The sequence below is a fragment of the Hyla sarda genome, chromosome 8 (assembly GCF_029499605.1).
Source record: "Hyla sarda isolate aHylSar1 chromosome 8, aHylSar1.hap1, whole genome shotgun sequence".
Lineage (NCBI taxonomy): Eukaryota > Metazoa > Chordata > Amphibia > Anura > Hylidae > Hyla > Hyla sarda.
In genome coordinates, this window is record NC_079196.1 from 212,116,478 (window position 1) to 212,141,476 (window position 24,999).

Sequence of the window (24,999 nt, forward strand, 5' to 3'; positions counted from 1 at the left end):
CAGTAACCCTTTTAAAGACACAGACAATTTTTGTGTTTCCATATTTTTTCCCAGCTTCGAAAAGCCAGCGCCGGACATGGCTTGTTTTTAAGTTGTATGTTTTTTTTAAATGTTTTATATATTTGTTATGACTGCATTGTACTACATTAAAGGAAAAAAAGGAGTAACAACATGTAACAGTTAACAAAATGCTTTACATCTTAACATTCTATAATTTTTAAGTTATATTTTCATTCTGTTCTCCCCTCATTTACAGCTGGGACAATGAGTCCATCCAATTGGCACAGACCTGGATTCCTAGAGAGACAGGTTGGTCTATATTGGCATATATTTCATACCTGTATATGTCATAGATTTAGGGTATTTTCACATTCACTTTTTGATTGTACTGGTAATATATCTCTATATGCTTGTTGTAAGCTGGTTGTAAGCAGGTGAGCCACTTTGCACACACTACCCACAAACTTGGGAAGGCCTTAAGGGGGTACTCCACTGCTCAGCGTTTGGAACAAACTGTTCCGAATGCTGGAGCCGGCGCCAGGAGCTCATAACGTCATAGCCCTGTCCCCTCATGATGTCACACCCCGCCCCCTCAATCAATGCAAGTCTATGGGAGACTTGCATTGAGGGGGCGGGGCGTGATGTCATGAGGGGGCAGGGCTATGACGTCACGAGCTCCTAGCGTTGGCTCCAGCGTTTCCAACAGTTTGTTCCAAATGCTGAGCAGCGGAGTACCCCTTTAAAGGGGTTATCCAGGAATAGAAAAACAGAGCTAATTTCTTTAAAAAAAACAGCTCCACATCTGTCCCCAGATTGTGTGTGGTATTACAACTTTGCTCCATTCACTTCAATAGAACTGAGCTGCAGAACCACACCCAACCTGGAGACAGACTGGGAGCACGTTTGGAAGAAATTATCTCTGTTTTTCTATTTCTAGATAACCCCTATAAAAGATGGGAGGTCCTGGCTCTAGCCCTGCCTAGAGGGGGGAATCCTATTAGATCTAGTCACTGTAGTTTAGGGAAGTGTAAAGAAGTGAGAAGTAGTTGATCCCCCTCCTTCACTAGTGTAGACCTTGACCCTCCCCATAAAGTACTGAATTTATCTTGGTCATGGACTATTTTATCCATCATTATCAAACACTGGCACACCCAGCACTGCCATTGGAGAAAAGTTCTTCAAGTACCCCAGTGCTAGTACAGAACTTGCAGGGCTTCGGGCTGGGCCTAGTTATTCATGTGGCTGTTGGAGCTAAATCTCAATTCACCTGCCCCCTGTGGGGTGGGTGTGATTAAAGGGGATACTTCGGTGGAATACTTTTTTTTTATCAACTGGTGCCAGAAAGTTAAACAGATTTGTAAATTACTTCTATTAAAAGATCTTAATCCTTCCAGTACTTATTAGCTGCTGAATACCACAGAGGAAATTATTTTCTTTTTGGAATACAGAGCTCTCTGCTGATATCACGAGCACAGTGCTCTCTGCTGACACCTCTGTCCATTTTAAGAACTGTCCAGAGTAGGAGAAAATCCCCATAGCAAACATATGCTGCTCTGGACAGTTCCTAAAATGGACAGAGATGTCAGCAGAGAGCACTATTCAGCAGCTAATAAGTACTCAAAGGATTAATATTTTTTTAATAGAAGTAATTTACAAATCTGTTTAACTTTCTGGCACCAGTTGATAAAAAAAAAATAATAAGTTTTCCACCAGAGTACCCCTTTAAGCCTGTTTTCCTTAGTTCACTGGAAACGGTTGTAGTAAAATACCTCTCTGTAGGACCTAGGTAGCATCATTACATGATCACGCAGCTTTCATCTGTATCTAGGTACCAGGCCTGGCCGGCTTCTTGTCGGTGAATTATTATTAACAATTATTGGTAATGTTCAACCCTGCCACTTAAAATAAAATTAATTTAATATGTGCCAGAGACCCCACAGATCGTTAGATACAGCCAAGAAAAGCACTTGCATCAGGCTTCATAGATGTACAATGGAGACGGCCTTCTGCAGCGAGATTAAAAAGGCAGTGAAAAATAGAGCACAGAGCGAAGCGCTTCTCCAGGTGCTTCTCCCATCTGATGATCAGTGGGGGTCTAAGCACTGAGACACCAACAGATCAAAACTCATGTAAATGGTTTTTTAAAGTGACAGTGCCCAAAAATGTAAAATTCATCTTGATATTGTGTTGGTCAAGTCTTTGAGACCCAAACCTATGTTTAGAACAGGCCCTGCAGCTCTGTTACTGGCCCACTATCAGCAGGGCTGCCAACAGGGGCCCGGGCCAAATTAAAATGGTGGCTGCTTGCTCCCTTGCCACCTGCTCCTGCACTGTTTTGGGCAAAGACTGTTCACCAGTGGTGGTTCTAATCAGTCCTAACAGTCAGGTGTAGAAATTAAAAACTCTTTAAGTATTTTACTGATTTTCCAAATGCAAATTGTGACCCCAGCGAATTGATTTTGTTGTGTCTAATCAGGACAGGTTATGAGCTGCAAAATATAGACAAAAATTGCTCTGACTCTGACAGCAAGCAGAGATTTTGAAAGTGGCCAGGAATTGGAATAAAATATACAATTGCTGAACTTTGCATTAAACATTGATTTAGGTTTATTTACGTTCAGCTAAAAAAAAAAATCATCAAAAGGGGTACCCCAGAGGAAAATGTTTTTAAATCAACAGGTTCAACAGGTTTGCTAGAAAGCTATACAAATTTGTAAATTCCACCTCCCATAGACTTGCATTGAGGGGCAGGGCTTGACATCATGAGAGGGCGGGGCTATGATGTCACGAGCTCCCGGTGCCAGCTCCAGCGTTCTGAACAGTTTGTTCCAAATGCTGAGCAGCGGAGTACACCTTTAATCCTTCCAGTACTTATCAGCTGCTGTATACTCCAGAGGAAATTGTGTAGTTATTTTCAGTCTGACCACAGTGCTCTCTGCTGACACCTCTGTCCGTCTCAGGAACTGTCCAGAGTGTTAAGCAAATCCCCACAGTAAACCAGTTCCTGACACGGACAGAGGTGTCAGCAGAGAGCACTGTGGTCAGACTGGAAAGAACTACACAACTTCCTCTGGAGCATACAGCAGTTGATAAGTACTGAAAGAGTTAATTAGACGTAATTTACAAATCTGTTTAACTTTCTGACTCCTAAATCTTGATATAAAAGTATTTATTTTTCTCTGGAGTACCCCTTTAAATCACCAGGCATGGGACAATGGCTGTTATATTGCTTCAGTGATACCAGGTCACCAGAACCCTGCATTTAGCTGACCTCTGATTTCTAATGTATGGTAACCATTGCTGGTGAGATAATAACCGCAGTCTATTTCGTTCCATCTAGTTTTATTTGCTTCAGAGATTCGCATCAATTACGACTCCTTCAGAAACTCAATGGTCGCAACGGTTGTGTCGAAGACTATTTTTACAACAAATCCCGGTAAAAATCATACGTTTTTAGTAAATACCGCACTTGCATATGCCATGAAAAAACAATTCTGGATCATCTCTGCCTTGTGTCGTTCCTCTATGATTCCTCCTGGAAATCTATAAATAAATTAAAAGATACGGGTTACCAATACCCTTGTACATAGGTGGTGTCCCTACTAAGCCAGCACTGATTGGACAGCATTTTTCTGTGTTGAAATCATGGACATATAGCAGTGATCTCTAAATTGTGGACCTCCAGATGTTGCAAAACTACAACTCCCAGCATGCCCGGACAGCCGTTGGCTGTCCGGGCATGCTGGGAGTTGTAGTGTTGCAACATCTGGAGGTCCACAGTTTAAAGACCACTGTACTATAGATATCTACAGGCCCACACTGCACCTCCATATAAATTCCTTATACATGAGAATACTTCCATAATTCAGTACTTCGCAGTTATTATTATTAATCATTGTGCTGATTAATAACAACAAAGGGCAAATTAAAGGACTTTATGTCTCTTTTAACTACCTATTGAAGTAATTCAACAGGTAAGTGGGCTATATGAAATGATATATAAAACAAGACTCACTTGTTGGAGCGTCAAACACCACTCTACTCTTCATTTCCAGTTTATTCAAGATATACCTATATGAGCACCATCCCTGTGATCTTCGCTGCCTCTTTATTGGAAAACAAAACCTTTTTTTTTTTCACGTTTGCCCCTTGAGAAAGCCGGGATAGCGGTGAAACATCGGGGTGGCGATAAAATAGGCTATTATTATAATCATGTTGTAGAAAGAGTAGGGTCATATAGTACACACAGTGCTGAGAAGTACCGCAACTGCTCTCACAATATCATCAGCAGGCCACATCCCTCAAAGAACATCATTGGTCAAACCATGCAAGTAATAGCTGGGTAGTCAAACAGTAATTCCGGTGCTTCGGTGTATGATTGCGCTATTAACCACCATTTAAAAAAAATAAAATGAACTCTGCCTAAGTTATAACTCAAAGCACACAGGGCTTTATAAGGTTGGCACACCAATGAGCATATGTTATTTCACACCTCTAAACCTCTTTAGGGTGCATGCACACCCCGTTTTTGCTGTACAGTACCAGTATACAGTTTCAAGTTAAAAACCGTACGGAACCATATAGAAAACTGAATGCATTGACTTAACATTGTAAACCTTATGTCGAACACATCATCCGGTTTAGTCTGTTTCGCATCTTATACCGTTTTGTCCGGTTTTTTTTTCCCGTACCCAAAACCGTAGACTACCAAGTTTTTTGGTCCGGGTGAAAAACCGTATTAAACTGTATACGTTTTGTTTTTTTTAACATGGGAATCAATGGGAACCGTACAGAACCGTATGTGCATACGGTTCCATCCGGTTTTCTCCATCCGGTTTTTTACTTTGCACAGTTTTTTATCTTGGAATTTCAATCAAACAAGTGAAACTTTATTCAAAATGGAGTGAAAAGTGAAAGTTGTATACGTTTTTTTCTTAAAAAATTGATGCAACTGGACATCATTTTTCAAACCGTATACGGGTTTTAACTGTATACGGGTTGAAATTTGTACACACGTTTGGATACAGTTTAGTCAGGTTTTGAAGAATCCGTTTTTCATCAAAAATTTGATACGGGAACTGTATAGCAAAAACGTGGTGTGCATGCAGCCTAATACAGTTGGGATATAAGCCTGAGACCAATCAACAGTATCTTAGGGTCAAGGATTTGGATGTATACTTCCATAATACAGTGCAGGCACTAGGTGGTGGTACTGTGTTCTACGATACAGGCTGCACATTGAGCATGTCTGAGCTTAAAGGGGTACTCCGACAGAAAACATCTTATCCCCTATCCAAAGGATAGGGGATAAGATGTCTGATCACGGGGGTCCTGCCGTTGGGGACCCCCGTGATCTCTGGGCCGACAGCGGGGGTGTCCAGAACACGGAAGCCTGGAGCTTCCGCGTTCGTGATGTCATGCCATGCCCAGTCTATTGATGTCTATAGGAGGGGGCATGACGGCTATTATGTAGTTGTCATGCCTCCTCCCATAGAGATGAATGGAGGGGGCATGGCGGCTGTAGTCGCTAGTCATCCAGGAAAGAAGTGTTTACTCCATGCACCTGAAGTCTCAGGTGCCGCAGCTGGGACTGCGGCGGTTCCCAGCTACGAGACTTCTGTAGTTAGACATTTTAGGAGGTCTTAAGATGTTCTCAAAAATATTTAAACCTCATCTATGTATCATTTTTACATAATTAAATTCACTATACAGACATAGGAAATATATGCAAGGAGGGCGTGGACAGAACCAGATGGGGGTGTGGTATAATGCAATGCAGATATGTGTATAGTGTCAGTGTCCCCAGCTTTCAGCAACATTTGGAAAGCCCATAGAGAGTGAATGGAGGGTTGACCATGCATGCGCGGCCCGCTCCTTCCATTTGGAACCCTAATGTTATGGTGTCTAGGGATCGGTTGGGTCATCCCACCGATCCCAAAGTTATATCCCATCCAATAGATAGGGGCTAGCTTGATGAAATGAGAAAACTCCTTTAAATGGGCACTGTCAGATACAAAAACTTTTGATATGTTGGAAAGCATGTATAACCAATAGGTTTTGTAATTGCTTTCATTAGAAATTTTTCAGTATTTCATACTGAAAAAGCCAGTCATACAACTGCCCCCCCTGCCTGCTTGGTCACATACTAGTCCTGCTGTGTCCATGAGTCATCACCTATGTCATGGACACACTTCCTTGATTGACAGCTGTGAGCGCAGGGCTGGAGGAAAAATCCTCCCACTGTCAGCTTGTGTCCCGCTACTGTCAGTGAGGACAAGCTGGGAGTTGTAGTTTTGCTAATGCTAGGGAAGATGTGAGCAGACAGCATACTGAGGGAGGGGGCGGAGACCTGCACAGTGAGGCCACGCCCCCTCCCTTTGAGAGGAATTCATACTAGTGAGCTAAATTAAAAGTGTAATAAAAAAAAATAAAGTTGCTAGACACATAAAAATTAGATGTACATGGTCAGGATTAGGTACTGAGTGATATATTTTTAAAAAAATGTTTTTTTTGTTGGATCTGACGGGTACGCTTTAAGCACAGGAACAGCAACATTAAATTAAAAATCCTCTGGACGAGTCTTGATGTATGAATGACAGAGAGGTTATCATCTCCTCTATCTCCGTGTTATCATAGCTCAACTGTTGTGATAATCTGATTAATCCATTGTAATAGCCGTGATGTGAACAAGGATCGGTATGGCTTCAAGCAGGCCCCCGGCTTCACGAGGCACAGGATATACTGAAGGAGAGACCAAGTAAAAACCAAAAGGTAGTTTATTCCCAGGATGAAACGCGTTTCACTGCAGTTACGCAGCTTCATCAGGCAAGACAAGAAGCAGGTAAATTGCTTCAGTGGCAGCTGCTCAGTCACAGCTCCGCCGCTTCTAGCGGCGGAGCTGTGACTGAGCGGCTGCCACTGAAGCAACTTACCTGCTTCTTGTCATGCCTGATGAAGCTGCGGAACTGCAGGAAAACGCATTGCATCCTGGGAATAAACTACCTTTTGGTTGTTACTTGGTCTCTCCTTCAGTATATCCTGCGCCTCGTGTAGCCGCCGTCTCACATACAAAGTGCATGCAGGCCAAAGACGGAGGAAAGCTGCCCCCGAAAGCTGCCCAGGGTTGTGCTCGTTCAGATTAAGTTACAGCAAAAGTTCATATAAGTCTCTTAGTTCTCCGGCATCTTCTATAATTGCGTAAATCCTGCACTTTTATATTTTCACCAGACATGCCAGAGGCGTATGCCTTATTGAGATATGCAAGGGACTGCGCTGAGAATGGAGCCTTTGTGGAAGAAAATGAGGATGTTTTCGGAGATTCCATAAAATGTAAGGAGAAAAGAATAGGGTGGTAAAATTGTGTATATAGGATTTTATCTACACTTCATATGTATCAATGTTCACATCTTCTTTATAATAGGTTCAATATACACAGGGCCTCATGTACTATGATTCCCCTTTTCCCCCCTTTCCTAGTGAAAGGGGAGTCCCCCCTTTCTAGAATTCCTAGAATAGTTCCCCCTACATAGAATTTTTATTCACTCTTCCATCATATTCATGAATGGGGTTCCACATGTCTTTAAACTTTGGTACATCAGAAACGCACCATAGTGCGCAAATATTTTTAACCTTTGTGTTGAAAGTGAAAAATCACAGCCTAAAGAAATGCCATAAACAGGGTGAAAATTTTCATGAATTTTCGGATTGTGGAAAAATAAGTAAATAAGGGCCACTGTGATTATTGTTCTTAGGTAGCATATTTCTAATGGATACTGTACATTATCCATAGTGTCTCGCTGTAAATGATTAAAGGGTATCTTTCATCAAAAAACTTTTGATATATTATAGGTTAATGTATGCAGAATAACTTTGCATTTTATTAAAAAAAATATGCTTCTTTCTATTTAATTTTCCACTTTGAACTTTGAAAAAATGACCATTAGAGGTCTCCCTTCCAGTCCTGGCCGCAAGCCCTTTTTATAGATTTCAGACTCATGCTGGAGTCCTAAATCTCAGACTGCATCCAGGACACCAACAAGCTCAGCTGGCAGCTCTGAATCTTCTCCTCTCTGTTTACAGAAAGATCGGAGCTCAGATAGTAAAATGAATGAGGGCATGCAGTAAGGCAGAGTCAGGAGTATGCCCTGCTTTGCTATGAGCACAGTGCTGGGTCTTGCCTGTCTGATTGACAGGCAGGAAGCAGCACTGAGCTTGTCTGTGTCCTGGCTGCAGTCTGAGATTAAGGACTCCAGTATGAGTCTGAAATTTTTAAGACGGGCTTGTGGCCAGGACTGGTAGGGAGACCCCTAGTGGTAATTTTTTCAAAGTGGAAAATTAAATAGAAAGAAGCTAATTTTTAATAACATGCAATTGGAAAGTTATTCTGCATACATTAATGCATCCTTTAAGACAGTTAAACCATAGTGGGGAGGGAAGACCCCTCTCTTTCAGTTGTTCTCCACCAATTATTGTTTTTGCTACTACTGAATGAAAGATGGTAGCTGACTGAGAGGACTCTACTCCTGAAAACCTGTCCTTTTCAACAGGACTGCCAAAATGGGGTTCAGTACCCCTGAATATTAAACAGGCTTCTTATCTCTGTCCAGGACTCTCATATATTAGCTAGAGCAGAAAGAACAGCTCTGTCTGGGGGAACCCGCCGTGTCTGTACATCGTACGGACAGACCATTGATCTGTCCTTTTTCTCGGACACACGTCTGTAAAGGTTCTTATAAGATCTATTCCTGTGCTGATGGCTGTGTACTGTGACTTTTCAGTGATTACAACCTTTTCTTTCTTTCCAGTGGAGACTATAAAGGATGTGTATACAGTGGTGCAGATAAGAGACATAGCTCTTCAGTCCGATAAAAATAATCCTGTTTATGGAATAGTGTTTGCCTATGTTTCCAAACTGAATATTGATTCAACCATTGAAAAAATAGTGAGAAATAGATGGTGAGTTACCAGTTTATTTGTGTACAGTGTACATACTTTTTACACTATAATGCAGTATCTGATCCAATTTAATATATTTCCTCTGCATCAGTGAATGTTTGGAGGGAACATATTAAAGAAGGCCTCAGGCAATGCTTGGAAGTCTAATAAGTAATGAATGAAGTGCTGGCCATTCATATGTGGTGCGCTGTATTTATTTGGGGCAGTGGTCCCCAACCCAGTCCTCAAGGTCCACCAACATTGCAGGTATTTTCAGTTACTCCATAAGAATGGAACAGGGGAAAAGTTAACATCCTGGACTGTTGGTGGGCCTGGAGGACCGGGTTGGGGGACTTTGATTTGAGGGACAGATTTCTCTCGTTCTCAAGATCATTAGGGTCTCCCCGGTCAGACCTCCACAATCAACTTATTATCCCCTATCCTGTGGATAAGGGATAACTTTGCAGGTTGGAAATACCCCTTTAAAGGGTACCTTTCATAAAAAAAAAAAAAAAAACTTTTGATATATTATAGATTAATGTATGCAAAAAAACTTTCCAATTGTATGGTTATGAAAAAATATGCTTATTTCTATTTAGTTTTCCATTTTGACAAAAATGACCACTAGAGGTCTCCCTACCAGTCCTGGCTGCAAGCCCTTTTTATAGATTTCATACTTATGCTGGAGTCTCAGACTGCAGCCAGGACACAGACAAGCTCAGCACTGCTCCCTGCCTGTCAATCAGACAGGCAGGAGCCAGCACTGTGCTCATAGCACAGCAGGGCATACTCCTGACTCTGCCTTACTGCATGCCCTCATTTTACTATCTGAGCTCTGATCTTTCTTCTCTCTGCACATGCAGTTGTAAACAGAGAGGAGAAGGCTCAGAGCTGCCAGCTGAGCTTGTTGGTGTCTTGGCTGCAGTCTGAGATTTAGAACTCCAGCATGAGTCTGAAATCTATAAAAAGGGCTTGCGGCCAGGACTGGTAGGGAGACCTCTAGTTGTCATTTTTTTTTCAAAGTGGAAAAATTAAGAAGCATATTTTTTAATAACATGCAACTGGAAAGTTATTCTGCATACATTAATCTATAATATATCAAAAGTTTTTTTTTGATAAAAGGTACCCTTTAATTTTAAGTTTTTTATATTGGTATGATTCACTGAAGTTACAGACCTGCGAAGAGTTTGCGATGAAAAGATGTTCCCCTTTGACTACTGTCAGATGCAGGTTTGTAGTGAAGACTTTGGGGAAGATTTATCAAAACCTGTCCAGAGGAAAAGTTGCTGAGTTGCCCATAGCAACCAATCAGATCGATTATTTCATTTTTCGGAGGCCTTTTCAAAAATGAAAGAAGTGATCTGATTGGTTGCTATGGGCAACTCAGCAACTTTTCCTCCGGACAGGTTTTGATAAATTTCCCCCTTTGTGTGGATGAAAATTACCAAGTGCATCATCGATATACCCACTTACATACACATGGAACTGTAATGTTCCAGGTCTAGTGTGAATATGGTTGCATTCGGTAATTTATATCCATTAAAAGAAACCACGACTCACACTGTAGAATCCAGAAGAGGCGATGTGATCAGAATATCATAGTAGTGCAGGCTCACGCTTTTGGCCTATAGTTTCAAGCCTCCATATCTCAGTATACAAGTATGATAATAATTATTTTTTTGTCATATTTTAACAGTCAGGTAGCAACCCAATTAAATGTTTTTTGGTAGGTATCCTTCATTGGTGTACATAGAAGAGAGAATGCCCCATAGCAAATGTGTTCCCTCATTATACCACTTAGTTTTGTCACACTAGATCAGTGTTTCCCAACCAGCGTGCCTCCAGCTGTTGCAAAACTACAAATCCCAGCATGTCCGGACAGCCGAAGGCTGTCTGGGCATGCTGGGAGTTGTAGTTTTGCAACAGCTGGAGGCACCCTGGTTGGGAAACACCGCACTAGACAGTAGGGACTGATGTTTCTGACTCCCTTGTTTACCAACAATGCATTTCCTCTGTAAGGGCCTATGCACACTTTTTTTTTTTTTTTTTATCAACTGGTGCCAGAATTTGTAAATTACTTCTATTAAAAAAAATCTTAATCCTTCCAGTACTTATTAGCTGCTGAATACTACAGAGGAAATTCTTTTCTTTTTGGAACACAGAGCTCCCTGCTGACATCATGACCACAGTGCTCTCTGCTGACATCACAAGCACAGTGCTCTCTGCTGACATCTCTGTCCATTTTAGAAACTGTCCAGAGCAGCATATGTTTGCTATGGGTATTTTCTCCTACTCTGGACAGTTCTTAAAATGGACAGAGATGTCAGCAGAGAGCACTGTGCTCATGATGTCAGCAGAGAGCTCTGTTTCAAAAAGAAAATAATTTCTGTAGTAATTAATAATTTCTGTAGTATTCAGCAGCTAATAAGTACAGGAAGGATTAAGATTTTTTTTATAGAAGTAATTTACAAATCTGTTTAACTTTCTGGCACCAGTTGATTTAAAAAAAAAAAAAAGTGTTTCACCGGAGTACCCCTTTACGGGTCTATGCACACTATGAAGTATAGCCGACTGAATCAGTCAGCGGTAGGACTTCGTGGACATTGCCAAAGATGGCAATGTATTCCTCCCAGTATGATGCCAAAATAATGAACATGTTCTTTCAGAGGAAGAATTTACAGCAATTGGCAGCAATGGGACTCGGAAATTCCGTAGTGTGCATGGGCCCTAATGGAGAGTCCTTCACAGAGCACTACCAACTATAACTGGGCCCCCTCTCTCCAAAGGCCCCATAGCAGCTCCCTGGCCTGTCTCTTTGGCTCTGATATTTGCTTTAAAGGGGTACTCCAGTGGAAAACTTTTTTTTTTAATCAACTGACGCCAGAAATGTAAACAGATTTGTAAATTACTTCTATTAAAAAATCCTTAATCCTTCCAGTACTTATTAGCTGCTGAATACTACAGAGGAAATTCTTTTCTTTTTGGTACACCGTGCTCTCTGGTGACATCACGAGCACAGTGTTCTCTGCTGACATCTCTGTCCATTTTAGGAACTGTCCCGAGCAGCATATGTTTGCTATGGGGATTTTCTCCTACTCTGGACATTTCCTAAAATGGACAGAGATGTCAGCAGAGAGCACTGTGCTCGTGATGTCACCAGAGAGCACGGTGTACCAAAAAGAAAAGAATTTCCTCTGTAGTATTCAGCAGCTAATAAGTACTGGAAGGAGTAAGATTTTTTTAATAGAAGTAATTTACAAATCTGTTTAACTTTCAGGCACCAGTTGATTTAAAAATAATAATAATAATAATACTTTCCACTGGAGTTCCCCTTTAACTGAGCCATATTCATACAGACTCCTCTGCTGTCACGGAAAGGAATATATTGTTGAGGACCCAGTGCTGCATCATGGAATGGTTTATTTATTTCAGTACTGTTGGTTTAGAGGGTCTGGGAAGGACTGACAGGGGGACGTTTAATCTCCTCGCCGCATCTATCTGCTTAGTATTTAATACCATAATTTTTCACCCAGCTCACAATGCCATTACCCAGTCAGTGATTTATCTAAAGGCTGCACCTATACTTTCTGCAACGAAACGTCTGCAGACCTTAAATCTGTGTTCACAACTCTGGATTTGCAAGTGGACGTCTCCGATCACACCGGGACCCTGTCTGCTAACTTATCGGGCAGCGCGGCAGAGGATACATTATCATGCACCGTAAGTTTTGTCTTACTTATTTTACATTTAAAATGACTCTGCATAATACATCACTTCTAATTCCTTGCCAGGAAGAATAATTGCTGCCGTTTCCCGTCGGAGGACTAGTAATGATTTCTCGTGGCATATTTCCATATGTTTGATTTAGGTAGATGGATTTTTCAATTTAACAGAAGACCAGAAGACATCTTTGAAATGGAATTTTCTACTGGAACGCTGCAAAATCTATTTGAAGGTGAGAAATCTTGAACAGACTTGTCACATAAAAGATCCCATCTTCCCCTAGTTACATTGCCAAGGACCCGGCATTGACCTGCAATTAATATAGTGGACAAATCTATTTTGATGACTTTATCAGACAGACAACTCCAGTGTCTACCATCTTGGTATTTGTATTGCACTAGAACATTCACAAATGCGAGTTATGTGACCTTTCCTATAGAAACAGCTCCACCTTTGCCCAAGGGCTGTGCCTGGTATTGCAGCTGCCTGGCCATAAGCCTAGTCTTTGAGATCTCTTATAGGGCATATAGAAATAGGCAGTATTATAAAAGGGGTACTCCTTTTTTTTTTTTTTTTTTAATCAACTGGTGCCAGAAAGTTAAACAGATTTGTAAATTACTTCTATTAAAAAATCTTAATCCTTCTAGTACGTATTAGCTGCTGAATACTACAGAGGAAATTCTTTTCTTTTTGAAACACAGAGCTCAGAGATCTCTGTCCATTTTAAGAACTATCCAGAGTAGAAGTAAATCCCCATAGCAAACATATGCTGCTCTGGACAGTTCCTAAAATGGACAGAGATGTCAGCAGAGAGCTCATGATGTCAGCAGAGAGCTCTGTGTTCCAAAAAGTGAAAAAAAAATGTAAACTAAAAGTGTGTTTCATTAAAGGGGTAGTCCTGGAAATGTATCACACACTTATCCCATACCCACAGGATAATGAATAAATGTCTAATGAAGGGATAGCCCGCGATCTCCAGTATAGGTCCCTGGCTACTTACCCGTCCTCAGCGTCTTCCAGCCCCCACCTTGCTGGACGAGCCCAAGTGACAATCCTTTCAGCCAATCACCTTCTGCAGCTGGACATCCCTGCGGTTGGTCCCCCGGCGATCAGACGCTAATCCCCTATCCTGTGAATAGGGGATAAGTATCTGATAACTTCAGTTTCCCTGACTACCCCTTTAAAGTCTACGCAAAAGCGGATGCCACTGCACACATTGTATCGAAAATTGTCAATAATTCCAATGTTGGAATTTTGGGATGTTTTAAAAAACAATGGAGATTTACTAAGCTGCGCAAGTGGTGTCTATTTTGAAAAATCGCATATTTTGCGCAAAACGCTGCTTGCACCAAGGGGGTAGGAAGGGGCCAGGATGGCAGGAGTGGCTTTGCATGAAGGGGGCATGATTTTAGGCCAGATTTGCACAAGCAAATGTGGCAGAAATCTAAATGGGTACTACGGAAAAGGAAAAAAAAAATTCAAATCAGCTGGTGCCAGAAAGTTATACAGATTTGTAAATTACGTCTACATAAAAATCTTAATCCTTCCAGTACTTATCAGATGCTGTATACTACAGAGGAAGTTGTGCAGTTCTTTCCAGTCTGACCACAGTGCTCTCTGCTCTCACCTCTGTCCATGTCAGGAACTTACATTCTTCATACATTAGTTTGTGCACTACATTGTCTGTTGCCATTATGGTTAGGTATTAGAGATGAGCGAACTTACAGTCAATTCGATTCGTCACGAACTTCTCGGCTCGGCAGTTGATGACTTTTCCTGCATAAATGAGTTCAGCTTTCAGGTGCTCCGGTGGGCTGGAAAAGGTGGAAACAGTCCTAGGAGACTCTTTCCTAGGACTGTATCCACCTTTTCCAGCCCACCGGAGCACCTGAAGGCTGAACTAATTTACGCAGGAAAAGTCATCAACTGCCGAGCCGAGAAGTTCGTGATGAATCGAATTTACTGTAAGTTCGCTCATCTCTATTAGGTATCTACACCATTTCATAGTAATATTAAAGTTCTTTGTGATACATACAAAATTAAGCTAATGGTTAATATTCTACACTTTCAGGCTTCAACAGGGAGCAACTCAAAGACCGGGCTGCGCGTCAACATTCTGTCCTGCAAACCGGCCGATCCCAATGAAGCCGTGAAGCACGCCAAAGTCACAATGGTTTAACCAGCTCCAATATTAACCCTTACCTACCCGAGTTAAGTCTCCATACAGTGTTTGCATGTTCAAATCAGCCGCTAAGACACAGACAAAAGCAACTGTTCAAGATGTAAGACAGTGTTTCCCAAGCAGGGTGCCTCCAGCTGTTGCAAAACTACAACTCCCAGTATGCCCGGACAGCCGAAGGCTGTCCGGGCATGCTGGGAGTTGCAGTTTTGCAACAGCTGGAGGCACCCTGCTTGGGAAACACTGATGTAAGAAAAGAAGTAGATTTTTCTTGGTTCCCATATTGACAATTCGTAACTCAGTTTGTTAAAGGTTTTAAAATTACGGTATTTATTTTAAGATAAATTTTCATATACAAAATCAATAGACATCTGCCTACAAAGTTTTCGGGGCCAAAGTTTGGTGTAATGGCGTCATTTTTACTATAATATTGCAGCGGTCACAACCACGTTCTTTTTTGCAGAACCAGTTCCAGGTTGACTTTTTTTTTTGAGAACTTTGGTCGTGAACGGGTCACATGTTTTCGTCATTGAGGACTTTGTTGTGTCATCTTTTGGTCATCTAATAAAAGTTCTGTTGTTATAAGAGATAATAAACGTCCCCATATAAATGAGATGGTACTGACTAGATCTAGCAGAATTATTTGGTCTATTATTGATTCTCACAAAATCGATCAATCATGTTACTTTACAAGGCCGATGGCTAAAGGGGATTGGAAAGGGTCACTTTTCCAAGCAAAACATCACAACAGTTGTCACTTTACTTCCACCCCTCCTTTTTGCATCTCATACAAAATACATTAAGGGGGGCAACAATGACCCCCAGGAAAAAGCTTCCCCCTTAATATAGAGCAGTGTTCCTCTACCCTGACTCTCTGGCTGTTGCCAAACTCTCAGTATGACCTGACAGGCGAAGGCAACAGGTAGAGTCTCATAGGTTGGGTGAACATGGTATACAGTACTTGAAAATAAGGCCATGTTCACACGGTAGAATTTCGGCTGCAATATTCCACTCGGAAATATCGCTGCAGCAGAGTCCCATTGATTTCAATGGGATTCTGCTGCACTATGCACATGGCGGAATTTCCGCGGCAGTTACATCTGTTGTAGAAATACCAATTAAGATTGCCATATTAAAGGAGTACTGCAGCGGTATATAACTTATTCCCTATCCACAGGATAGGGGATAAGTGTTTGATCGTGGGAGGGTCCGACCGTTGGGACCCCCCATGATCTCCCATGCTGGGATCCGGCACATGCCTTCAGCTCTATGGGAGAGGTGGGGATGCACAAACGTGCTGACCAACTTGTACCTTTTTTGCTTTGCACATGTGGAGGGAGTGGCTGCCTCCACGTTGGTTCGGGCACGCCCCCCATTTTATAAGCTGGACGTGTCAGACCTTACAAGCCTGGAAGCTGAATGCTCAGAGGCGTATTCATTGTGTAGGGTCCATCCCAATGAGGTCACCTTATCGTGGTGGGATGGTACACACTATTTGGCCAAATGGTAAGCTAAGAACCTCTATTTTTCACCATAGCAGTATTGCATATCGTATTTCATATATAGCTTTGTGCTAGCAGTGTTCTGCTGTAATTCTCGTGCTCGCCTTTCCCATAGAGATACATAGAGGGGGCCGTGTAGGGCGCGGCGTCATGCTGTGGCCAACGCACCTCCTGCACGGGGAGAGCCGAAACAGGGCCGGGCCCCGTCCAGGAGATTGCCCAGCAGTCGAACCACGCGCGATCAAACCCTTATTCCCTATCCCCAAGTTATATGCAGCTGCAGATCTCCTTTAAAATGCATCTGTCATACGATCTGTTGTTAAACAAGCCACACAGTGCAGTAGGGGTTACCAAGCTAATGCCAGGCATACCTGTGTTTAGTGCTTCAGTTCGTTAGAAAAACAACCTATTTTTATTCCTACCCATGCCCTCGCTCCACTATGCAACATGGCCGCAATGTCTCTCTCTCCTCTTATGTCATGCCAGCTCCCTCTGGTAAGTGAAACAGAGAGCTCATTGGCCCGTTGAGGCCCTGTGTAGTTTGCACGTGCATGCGCTGTCGTGTGTGTGTTGAGGTACTACGCGGTGGGTCTGATTTTTTAAAGGGGTATTCCAGGAAAAAACTTTTTTTTTTTTATATCAACTGGCTCCAGAAAGTTAAACAGATTTGTAAATTACTTCTATTAAAAAAAATCTTAATCCTTTCAATAGTTATCAACAAAAGAGTTGTTCTTTTCTGTCTGGCAACAGTGCTCTCTGCTGACATCTCTGCTTGTCTCGGGAACTGCACAGAGTAGAAGAGGTTTGCTATGGGGATTTGCTTCTAAACTGGACGGTTCCCAAGACACGTGTCATCAGAGAGCACTTAGAAAACAACAACTCAACTTCAGCAGCTCATAAGTACTGAAAGGATTAAGATTTTTTAATAGAAGTATTTACAAATCTGTTTAACTTTCTGGAGCCAGTTGATATATATATAAAAAAAAAAAATAATAATAATTTTTCCTGGATAACCCCTTTAAGAAACACCTACAGACTTACGGTGTATGCACTGTAATCAGAGGTGTAACTATAGGTCAGTGGTCTTCAACCTGCGGACCTCCAGATGTTGCAAAACTACAACTCCCAGCATGCCCGTCGTGTGTGTGTTGAGGTACTACGCAGTGGGTCTGAGTGGTTAAGAAACACTTACAGACTCACTGTGTATGCACTGTAATCAGAAGTGTAACTATAGGGCAGTGGTCTTCAACCTGCGGACCTCCAGCTGTTGCAAAACTACAACTCCCAGCATGCTGGGAGTTGTAGTTTTGCAACATCTGGAGGTCCGCAGGTTGGAGACCACTGCAGTGCAGAGGTAGCAGGTGCATTGGGGCCTTGGTGGCACAGGTAAACCCTGGGTGTTAATCACAAAGAAGAGCGGGTGTGACGTAAGTGGAGAGAAGCATTGTGGCCCCTTGGACATAGTAGAGCCTGGGCCATGCCGGAACCGGATAAAAAGCATTTTTTGGCTGCATTCACATCTCGTTTTTTGCAATAAGGTTGCCGCATCCGGTCTCATTGAAAAAACAGTATCGAACCGTATTGCAAACCGTATATATATGTGTGTGTATATATATATATATATATATATATAGACCTTTCATTGTAAACCGTATGCCAACCGTAGCATCAGGTTGTGTACGTTTTGCATCATTTACGGGTTTATAGGTTTTTTAACGGTACACCAAACCGTAGTCTACTACGGTTTTGTGTCCCGGTCAAAAACCGTATCCAACCTGTATACGGTTATTTTAAAAATGGAGTTCTATGGTAACCGTATTGAACCGTATGTGCGAACGGTTACATCCGGTTTGCACAATACTGTTTTTCATTCATTCATTTTATTTATTAATTTTTTGGGGAAATTCAATAAAAAAAGAACTTTATTTAAAATGTTGACAAACATAAAACCGTATCCGTTTTTTTTTCAAGGAAATTGTATTAAAACGTATGCAAATGGATATCCGTTTTCAACCCGTATATAGTTTAAAACGTGAGGAGGCATATACGGTTGCATACGTTTCGGTGACATATGTTTTTTGTACAGAAACGGGATACGGCAACCGTATTGCAAAAACGGGATGTGAATGCAGCCTTTGAAATTAGGCAACCAAACGAACAAAGGTATGTCTGGCATTAGCTTGTTAAAGGGGTACTCCGGTGAAAAACGTATATATATATATTTTTTTTTTTAATCAACTGGTGCCAGAAAGTTAAACAGATTTGTAAATTACTTCTATTAAAAAATCTTAATCCTTCCTGTACTTGTTAGCTGCTGAATACTACAGCGGAAATGATTTTCTTTTTGAAACACGGAACTGTCTGCTGACATCACGAGCACAGTGCTCTCTGCTGACATCTCTGTCCATTTTAGGAACTGTCCAGAACAGCATATGTTTGCTATGGGGATTTCCTTTTACTCTGGACAGTTCCTAAAATGGACAGAGATGTCAGCAGAGAGCACTGTGCTCGTGATGTCAGCAGACAGCTCTGTGTTTCAAAAAGAAAATAATTTCCGCTGCAGTATTCAGCAGCTAATAAGTACAGGAAGGATTAAGATTTTTTTAATAGAAGTAATTTACAAATCTGTTTAGCTTTCTGGCACCAGTTGATTTAAAAAAGAAAAAAGTTTTTCACCGGAGTACCCCTTTAACATCTATAGATCACGTGACAGGCGCACTTTAAAGTTATCGATTGTGAGTGGAATTTTAAACAATCATAACTTTACTAGGACTGCTTCTTAATCCGAAACCTCATGCTAATAATATCATCGATTCCAGCCACCATCTCGTCCTCTTCCTGCACAGCGGCCACTCCTTTGGGGGTCCCCGTCAGTATGAGGTCTCCTTCCTCGAGAGTGATGATTCTGCTGATGTAGCTGATGAGAAAAGGAACGGAGAAGATCATGGAGGACGTGCTCCCCTCCTGCCTGAGGATGTCGTTTACTTTCAGCCATATCTTCACATTATGGGGGTCCTTTATGGTTTCTTTGGGGATCAAGTCACTGACGGGACAAGATGTGTCAAAGGCTTTTGCTAAAGTCCATGGAAGTCCTTTCTGCTTGCACTGGTCCTGAACATCTCGAGCGGTCATATCCAGGCAAAGGGCATAGCCCTCTACGTGGTCCATGGCGCTGGACTGGGCGATATCTTTACCTCCTTTGCCAATCACCACTCCCAGTTCCACTTCGTGATGTAGATTATTGGTGTAGTACGGCATGAGGATCGGAGCGCCCTCCCGCACGTAGGCTGATGGGGACTTGAGGAACAGCACGGGTTCTGTGGGCACTGCATTTTTCAGCTCCTTGGCATGGTCGGCATAATTCCTCCCAACGCAAATTATTTTTTTTCCCCATTCCCAAAAGCGGCTGAGATTTTTGGAAGTGGCCATAATGGAGCCAGTAATCTTTATTTGGCCTTAGGTGCAACTAAAATATAAAATCATTAAAAATTCATAATTGTAAAAACGCATGATTTACCCCCCCCCCCCCCCTTTCACCCCTTCATTTTTCTCCCCTTCTAAAATAAAATAATAAATATTTATTTTACAGTCGGCAGAGACATAAGGGCTTGTTTTTTGCTCGACAATTTATAGTTTTTAATGTCATCCATTTTTCGATATATTGTACTTTTAAATAAAAAAATTAATTCACCCTATTCTGGCCACTATACCTATTTTAATTTATTTTTCTTAATCTACAAAGCTGTGTAAGGGCTAGTTTGTTTCGGAATTGCTTTTTATTTCTTACACTGTGTAATTAAATTCGGGCACAGAGCTTATATATACCGTACATATATATAGTTTTTGGTTTGTTTAGACATTCAGATTGCTTTTTTTAAGTAAACCTCCTCTTCATGTAATCACCTTACTACTGGGGTGACACACTGTAACACGGGTGATTCGGATGCTGGCTGGCTGTTAAAGGGGTACTTCTTTTCTTTTAAATCAACTGGTTGCAAAAAAGTTAAGCATATTTGTAAATTACTTCTATTAAAAAAATCTTAATCCTTCCTGTACTACTTAGCTGTTGAATACCACAGAGGAAATTATTTTCTTTTTGGAATGCTCTCTGATGACATCACGAGCACAGTTCTCTCTGCTGACGTTATTCTAATAATAATAACAATGCTTTATTTATTGTTGTCCTTAGTGGGATTTGAACCCAAGTCCCCAGCACCGCAAGGCAGAAGTGCTAACCACTGAGCCACCATGCTGCCCTTAGCATACATCTGCTATGCACGGTTGCTAAAATGGACAGAGATGTCAGCAGAGAGCACTGTGTTCCAAAAAGAAAGGAATTTCCTCTGTAGCATTCAGCAGCTAATAAGTACTGGAAGGATTAAGATTTTTTAATAGAAGTAATTTACAAATATATTTAACTTTCTGCCACCAGTTGATTTCAAAGAAAAAAGGCAGAGTGGCGCCCCATCAGAGGGCGCTCTAGGTGGCTACCTAGTTTGCTTACAGGCAGAACCGGCCCTGCTGATTCATATTGGAAGATGCTACCAGAAAGTGACAACCATGGATCCCTATATCTGTACAAAGATTTAAAGTGGTCACTCACATTAAAGGGGTTGTCCACCACACCTTATTACTAGTTTCCTGATGCAAGACAGTACTCTATTACGTGATTGCTGATAATCTTACTGTTGCAGTGTTTAAAGTATATCTGTCTCTTTAAAATAAAACTTTTTGACATTTCCTAGAGACACGTCAAAAATTTTGATCAGTCGGGGTCGGAGTGTTTAGACACCGACTGATCGCTAGAAGTTGGGGATGAGCACTGTGGTCTGCATGGACTATGTTATCATACTGTTCATTTCCAGATGTTGCAAAACTACAACTCTCAGCATGCCCGGACAGCCAACGGCTGTCCGGGCATGCTGGGAGTTGTAGTTTTGCCATAGTTGGAGGTCCACAGTTTGGAAACCTACACTGTAAATGTGTTTTGTGGCATAGCCCTCTCTTCTTCCAGGTTGTTCCACCGATAGGACAGGGACTTTTTTTTTTTTTTTTTTTTTTTTTTTAAAGGGGTACTCCCCTGGAATTTTTTTTTTTTTTTTTTTAAATCACCTGGTGCCAGAAATTTAAACAGATTTGTAAATTACTTCTATTTAAAAATCTTAATCCTTCCAGTACTTATCAGCTGCTGTATGCTCCACAGGAAGTTCTTTTCTTTTTGAATTTCCTTTCAGTCTGACCACAGTGCTCTCTGCTGCCACCTCGGTCCATTTCAGGAACTGTCCAGAGCAGGAGAGGTTTGCTATGGGGATTTACTCCTACTCTGGACAGTTCCTAAAATGGACAGAGGTGTCAGCAGAGAGAATGTGGTCAGACAGAAAGGAAATGTAAAAAGAAAAGAACTTCCTCTGGAACATACAGCAGCTGATAAGTACTGGAAGGATTAAGATTTTTAAATCGAAGTAATTCACAAATCTGTTTACATTTCTGGCACCAGTTGCCTTTAAAGAAATATAGATTTTCCAGCGGAGTACCCCTTTTAAGCGACAGCGGCCATTTAAGATGAAGGAGGGAACATCAAGTCTCCCTAAGGCTGCATTCACACCACGTTTTTGTAATACAGTTCCCGTATACGTTTTCAATGTGAAAACCGTACGGAACTGTATTGAAAACCGTATGCATTGACTCTCCATTGAAAACCGTATGCCAAAAGATGCATCAGGTTGTGTCCGTTTTGCATCCCGTACGGTTTTGTCAGTTTTTTTTTCCTGCACCCAAAACCGTAGTCTACCACAGTTTTTGGTCCAGGTGAAAAACTGTATTAACCAATATACGTTTTTTTTTTTTTTTTTTTTAACATGGGAGTCAATGGGAACCGTACAGAACCGTATGTGCATACAGTCCCATCCGGTTTTCACCATACGGTTTTTGACTTTGCTCAGTTTTTTTTTCTTGGAATTTCAATCAAACAAGTGAAACTTTATTCAAAATGGAGTGAAAAGTTAAAAACGTATACGTTTTTTTCTTAAAAAACGAATGCAAACCGGATGTAATTTTACAAACCATATACGGTTTATTAACTGTATACGGATTGAAATTTGTACACACGTTTTGATACAGTTTAGTCAGGTTTTGAGGAATCCGTTTTTCATCAAAAAACTGATACGGGAACTGTATTGCAAAAACGTGGTGTGACCACAGCCCAACATGTCCCTTTAAACCTGACATGTGCAGACTGAAGGTTGCTTGACAACTACATGTCCCATAATGCTCTGCTTCTACAGACCAAGGAGAACTACATGTCCCATAATGCTCTGCTTCTACAGACCAAGGACAACTACATGTCCCATAATGCTCTGCTTCTACAGACCAAGGACAACTACATGTCCCATAATGCTCTGCTTCTACAGACCAAGGACAACTACATGTCCCATAATGCTCTGCTTCTACAGACCAAGGACAACTACATGTCCCATAATGCTCTGCTTCTACAGACCAAGGACAACTACATGTCCCATAATGCTCTGCTTCTACAGACCAAGGACGTGCAGCATTATCAGGCTGACCTTGCGGCGTAACCTCATCATGTGACCTTCTCTGCAAATCTGCTCCGTCCCCCTCACTTATAATGCAGAAATACATTCAATATAAAGTAATAGACCCCCCCCCCATAGCACAGAGCGCTGCTCTTACCTTACAGTGCACATGGAGGAACAGGAAGTGTCAGAGGGGGAGGATACAGGAGGGGCAGTGCTGACCTATCACCACACCATAAATACTTGGGATTATTGTGAATGCAGATATCCAGGGTTAATAATCCCAAGAGCTGAATGGTTACAGAATATAACTAAACTGCATGCAATGTGCAGCACCATGACATTGCATGACGGAGAGCGATCAGGATCACCCCTCTGACACACTGCAGAATGGTACTGTCCAAGTATAGACAACAGTATCTCCTGTGTTTTCCATAGCTTGCAGGCACTTGATATAACAGTTAAAGGCAGTGTTTCCCAATCAGGGTGCCTCCAGCTGTTGCAAAACTACAACTCCCAGCATGCCCGGACCGCCATTGGCTTGTTTTCATCTAGCCCAGTGTTTTCCCAACCGGAGTACCTCCAGCTGTTGCAAAACTACAACTCCCAGCATGCCCGGACAGCCGTTGGCTGTCCGGGCATGCTGGAAGTTGTAGTTTTGCAACACCTGGAGGCACCCTGGTTGGGAAACATTGGTTAAAGGGGTGGTCCATTTTTGACAACCTCTTTCCATATCCCCTATTTGGCCATATGTGGTTAATAAAGGATAGATGGATATGAAATAGACGATAAATCAATCTATAACTCAATAGTGTGTAAATGTAATGTATGTGTCTGTATGTATATGTATGTGTGTGTATGTATGTATGTATGAGAGTATGTATATGTATGAGAGTATGTATGTGTGTATGTATGTATGTGTGTGTATATGTATGTGTAGGTGCGTGTATATGTATGTATGTGTGTGTGTATGTATGTGTAGGTGTGTGTGTATGTATGTGTAGGGGTGTGTGTGTGTATGTATGTGTAGGGGTGTGTGTGTGTGTGTATGTGTGTGTATATGTGTGCCTGTATATATATGTATGTGTGTGTGTGTATGTATGTATGTATGTGTGTCTGTATGTATCTATGTATGTGTGTGTGTATGTATATGTATGCAAGTATGTATGTGTGTATGTATGTGTGTATGTATGTATGTGTGTGTAGGTGTGTGTGTCTCTGTATGTATGTATATGTGTGTGTGTGTATGTATGTGTAGGTGTGTATGTATGTGTAGGTGTGTGTGTCTGTATGTATGAATATGTGTGTGTATGTATGTGTGTGTGTATATGTATGTGTATATGTGTAGGTGTATGTGTGTGTATATGTATGTATGTATGTGTAGGTGTGTATGTGTGTGTGTATATATGTATGTATATGTGTGTGTTTGTATGTATGTGTAGGGGTGTGTGTATATATATATGTATGTATGAGTAGGTGTGTGTGTGTGTGTGTGTGTGTGTGTGTGTGTGTGTGTGTGTGTGTGTGTGTGTGTGTGTAAATCTAGCCGGCGAGCCCGCCTCAAAACGCAAGTCAGCACTGGAAGAGGGGGACATTTGGAGGATCGAGGCTCCGGATTGCCGGTAGGTATAGCAGTCCGTGACCCCGCATCGGTTACAGTTTCACCCACACTATAACCTGGTGTATCGGGTTATAGTGGGAATAAATGGGTGGGAGAACCTGCACAATTGGTGGCTGACTAAATACTTTTTTGCCCCCACTGTACTTTAGCATGAATTGGCTTTTTGGAAAAATACAAAAAAAAAATAAAAAAGTGTGGTACATGGGGGCCCGTCTGGTGAAGTAAATGATGACGGTCACCCGGTTTTGTACATAGTGAAGTGTCTAACCCTTCATTCCTCCATCTTATTTCCACATCCAAAAACTGAATTCTCTCAGTAATATATTCCAGGGGAAATCTAATTGTTTCGCAGCAGCTGTTGATAGAAGAAACACTGCAATAAAGGATTCTCATCATTACACCACAATAAAATAACAATATCCACAGTGCGGAGCCATATGGTGGAGGCACTTATCCCTTGTGCAGAAAACAGGCTGACATGAATAGATGTGAGTCACTCCATAG

At 41.6% G+C, this 24,999-nt stretch overlaps 3 protein-coding genes across 6 annotated transcripts in view; 1 reads left to right on the plus strand and 2 right to left on the minus strand.

The window, feature by feature from the left end:
• Positions 1-15,475, plus strand: part of MEIOB (meiosis specific with OB-fold) — an 82,773-nt gene extending 67,298 nt beyond the window's left edge. For all 3 annotated transcript variants that reach the window (XM_056533451.1, XM_056533450.1, XM_056533448.1), the window contains exons 8-14: positions 257-309; positions 3,341-3,436; positions 7,228-7,329; positions 8,805-8,955; positions 12,468-12,654; positions 12,803-12,889; positions 14,729-15,475. In XM_056533451.1, coding sequence (XP_056389426.1) covers positions 257-309; positions 3,341-3,436; positions 7,228-7,329; positions 8,805-8,955; positions 12,468-12,654; positions 12,803-12,889; positions 14,729-14,836 — 784 coding nt within the window. In that variant the 3' untranslated portion in view covers positions 14,837-15,475. The remainder of the gene's footprint in view (positions 1-256; positions 310-3,340; positions 3,437-7,227; positions 7,330-8,804; positions 8,956-12,467; positions 12,655-12,802; positions 12,890-14,728) is intronic.
• Positions 3,439-24,999, minus strand: part of HAGH (hydroxyacylglutathione hydrolase) — a 56,708-nt gene continuing 35,147 nt past the window's right edge. For both annotated transcript variants that reach the window (XM_056533452.1, XM_056533454.1), the window contains exon 10: positions 3,439-3,543. In XM_056533452.1, coding sequence (XP_056389427.1) covers positions 3,454-3,543 — 90 coding nt within the window. In that variant the 3' untranslated portion in view covers positions 3,439-3,453. The remainder of the gene's footprint in view (positions 3,544-24,999) is intronic.
• Positions 18,952-23,233, minus strand: FAHD1 (fumarylacetoacetate hydrolase domain containing 1). Its single transcript, XM_056533455.1, has 2 exons — positions 23,032-23,233; positions 18,952-19,804 (listed from the first exon to the last, which is right to left on the minus strand). The coding sequence occupies exon 2, from the start codon at positions 19,765-19,767 to the stop codon at positions 19,105-19,107; it is 663 nt and encodes a 220-aa protein (XP_056389430.1). The 5' UTR covers positions 19,768-19,804; positions 23,032-23,233; the 3' UTR covers positions 18,952-19,104.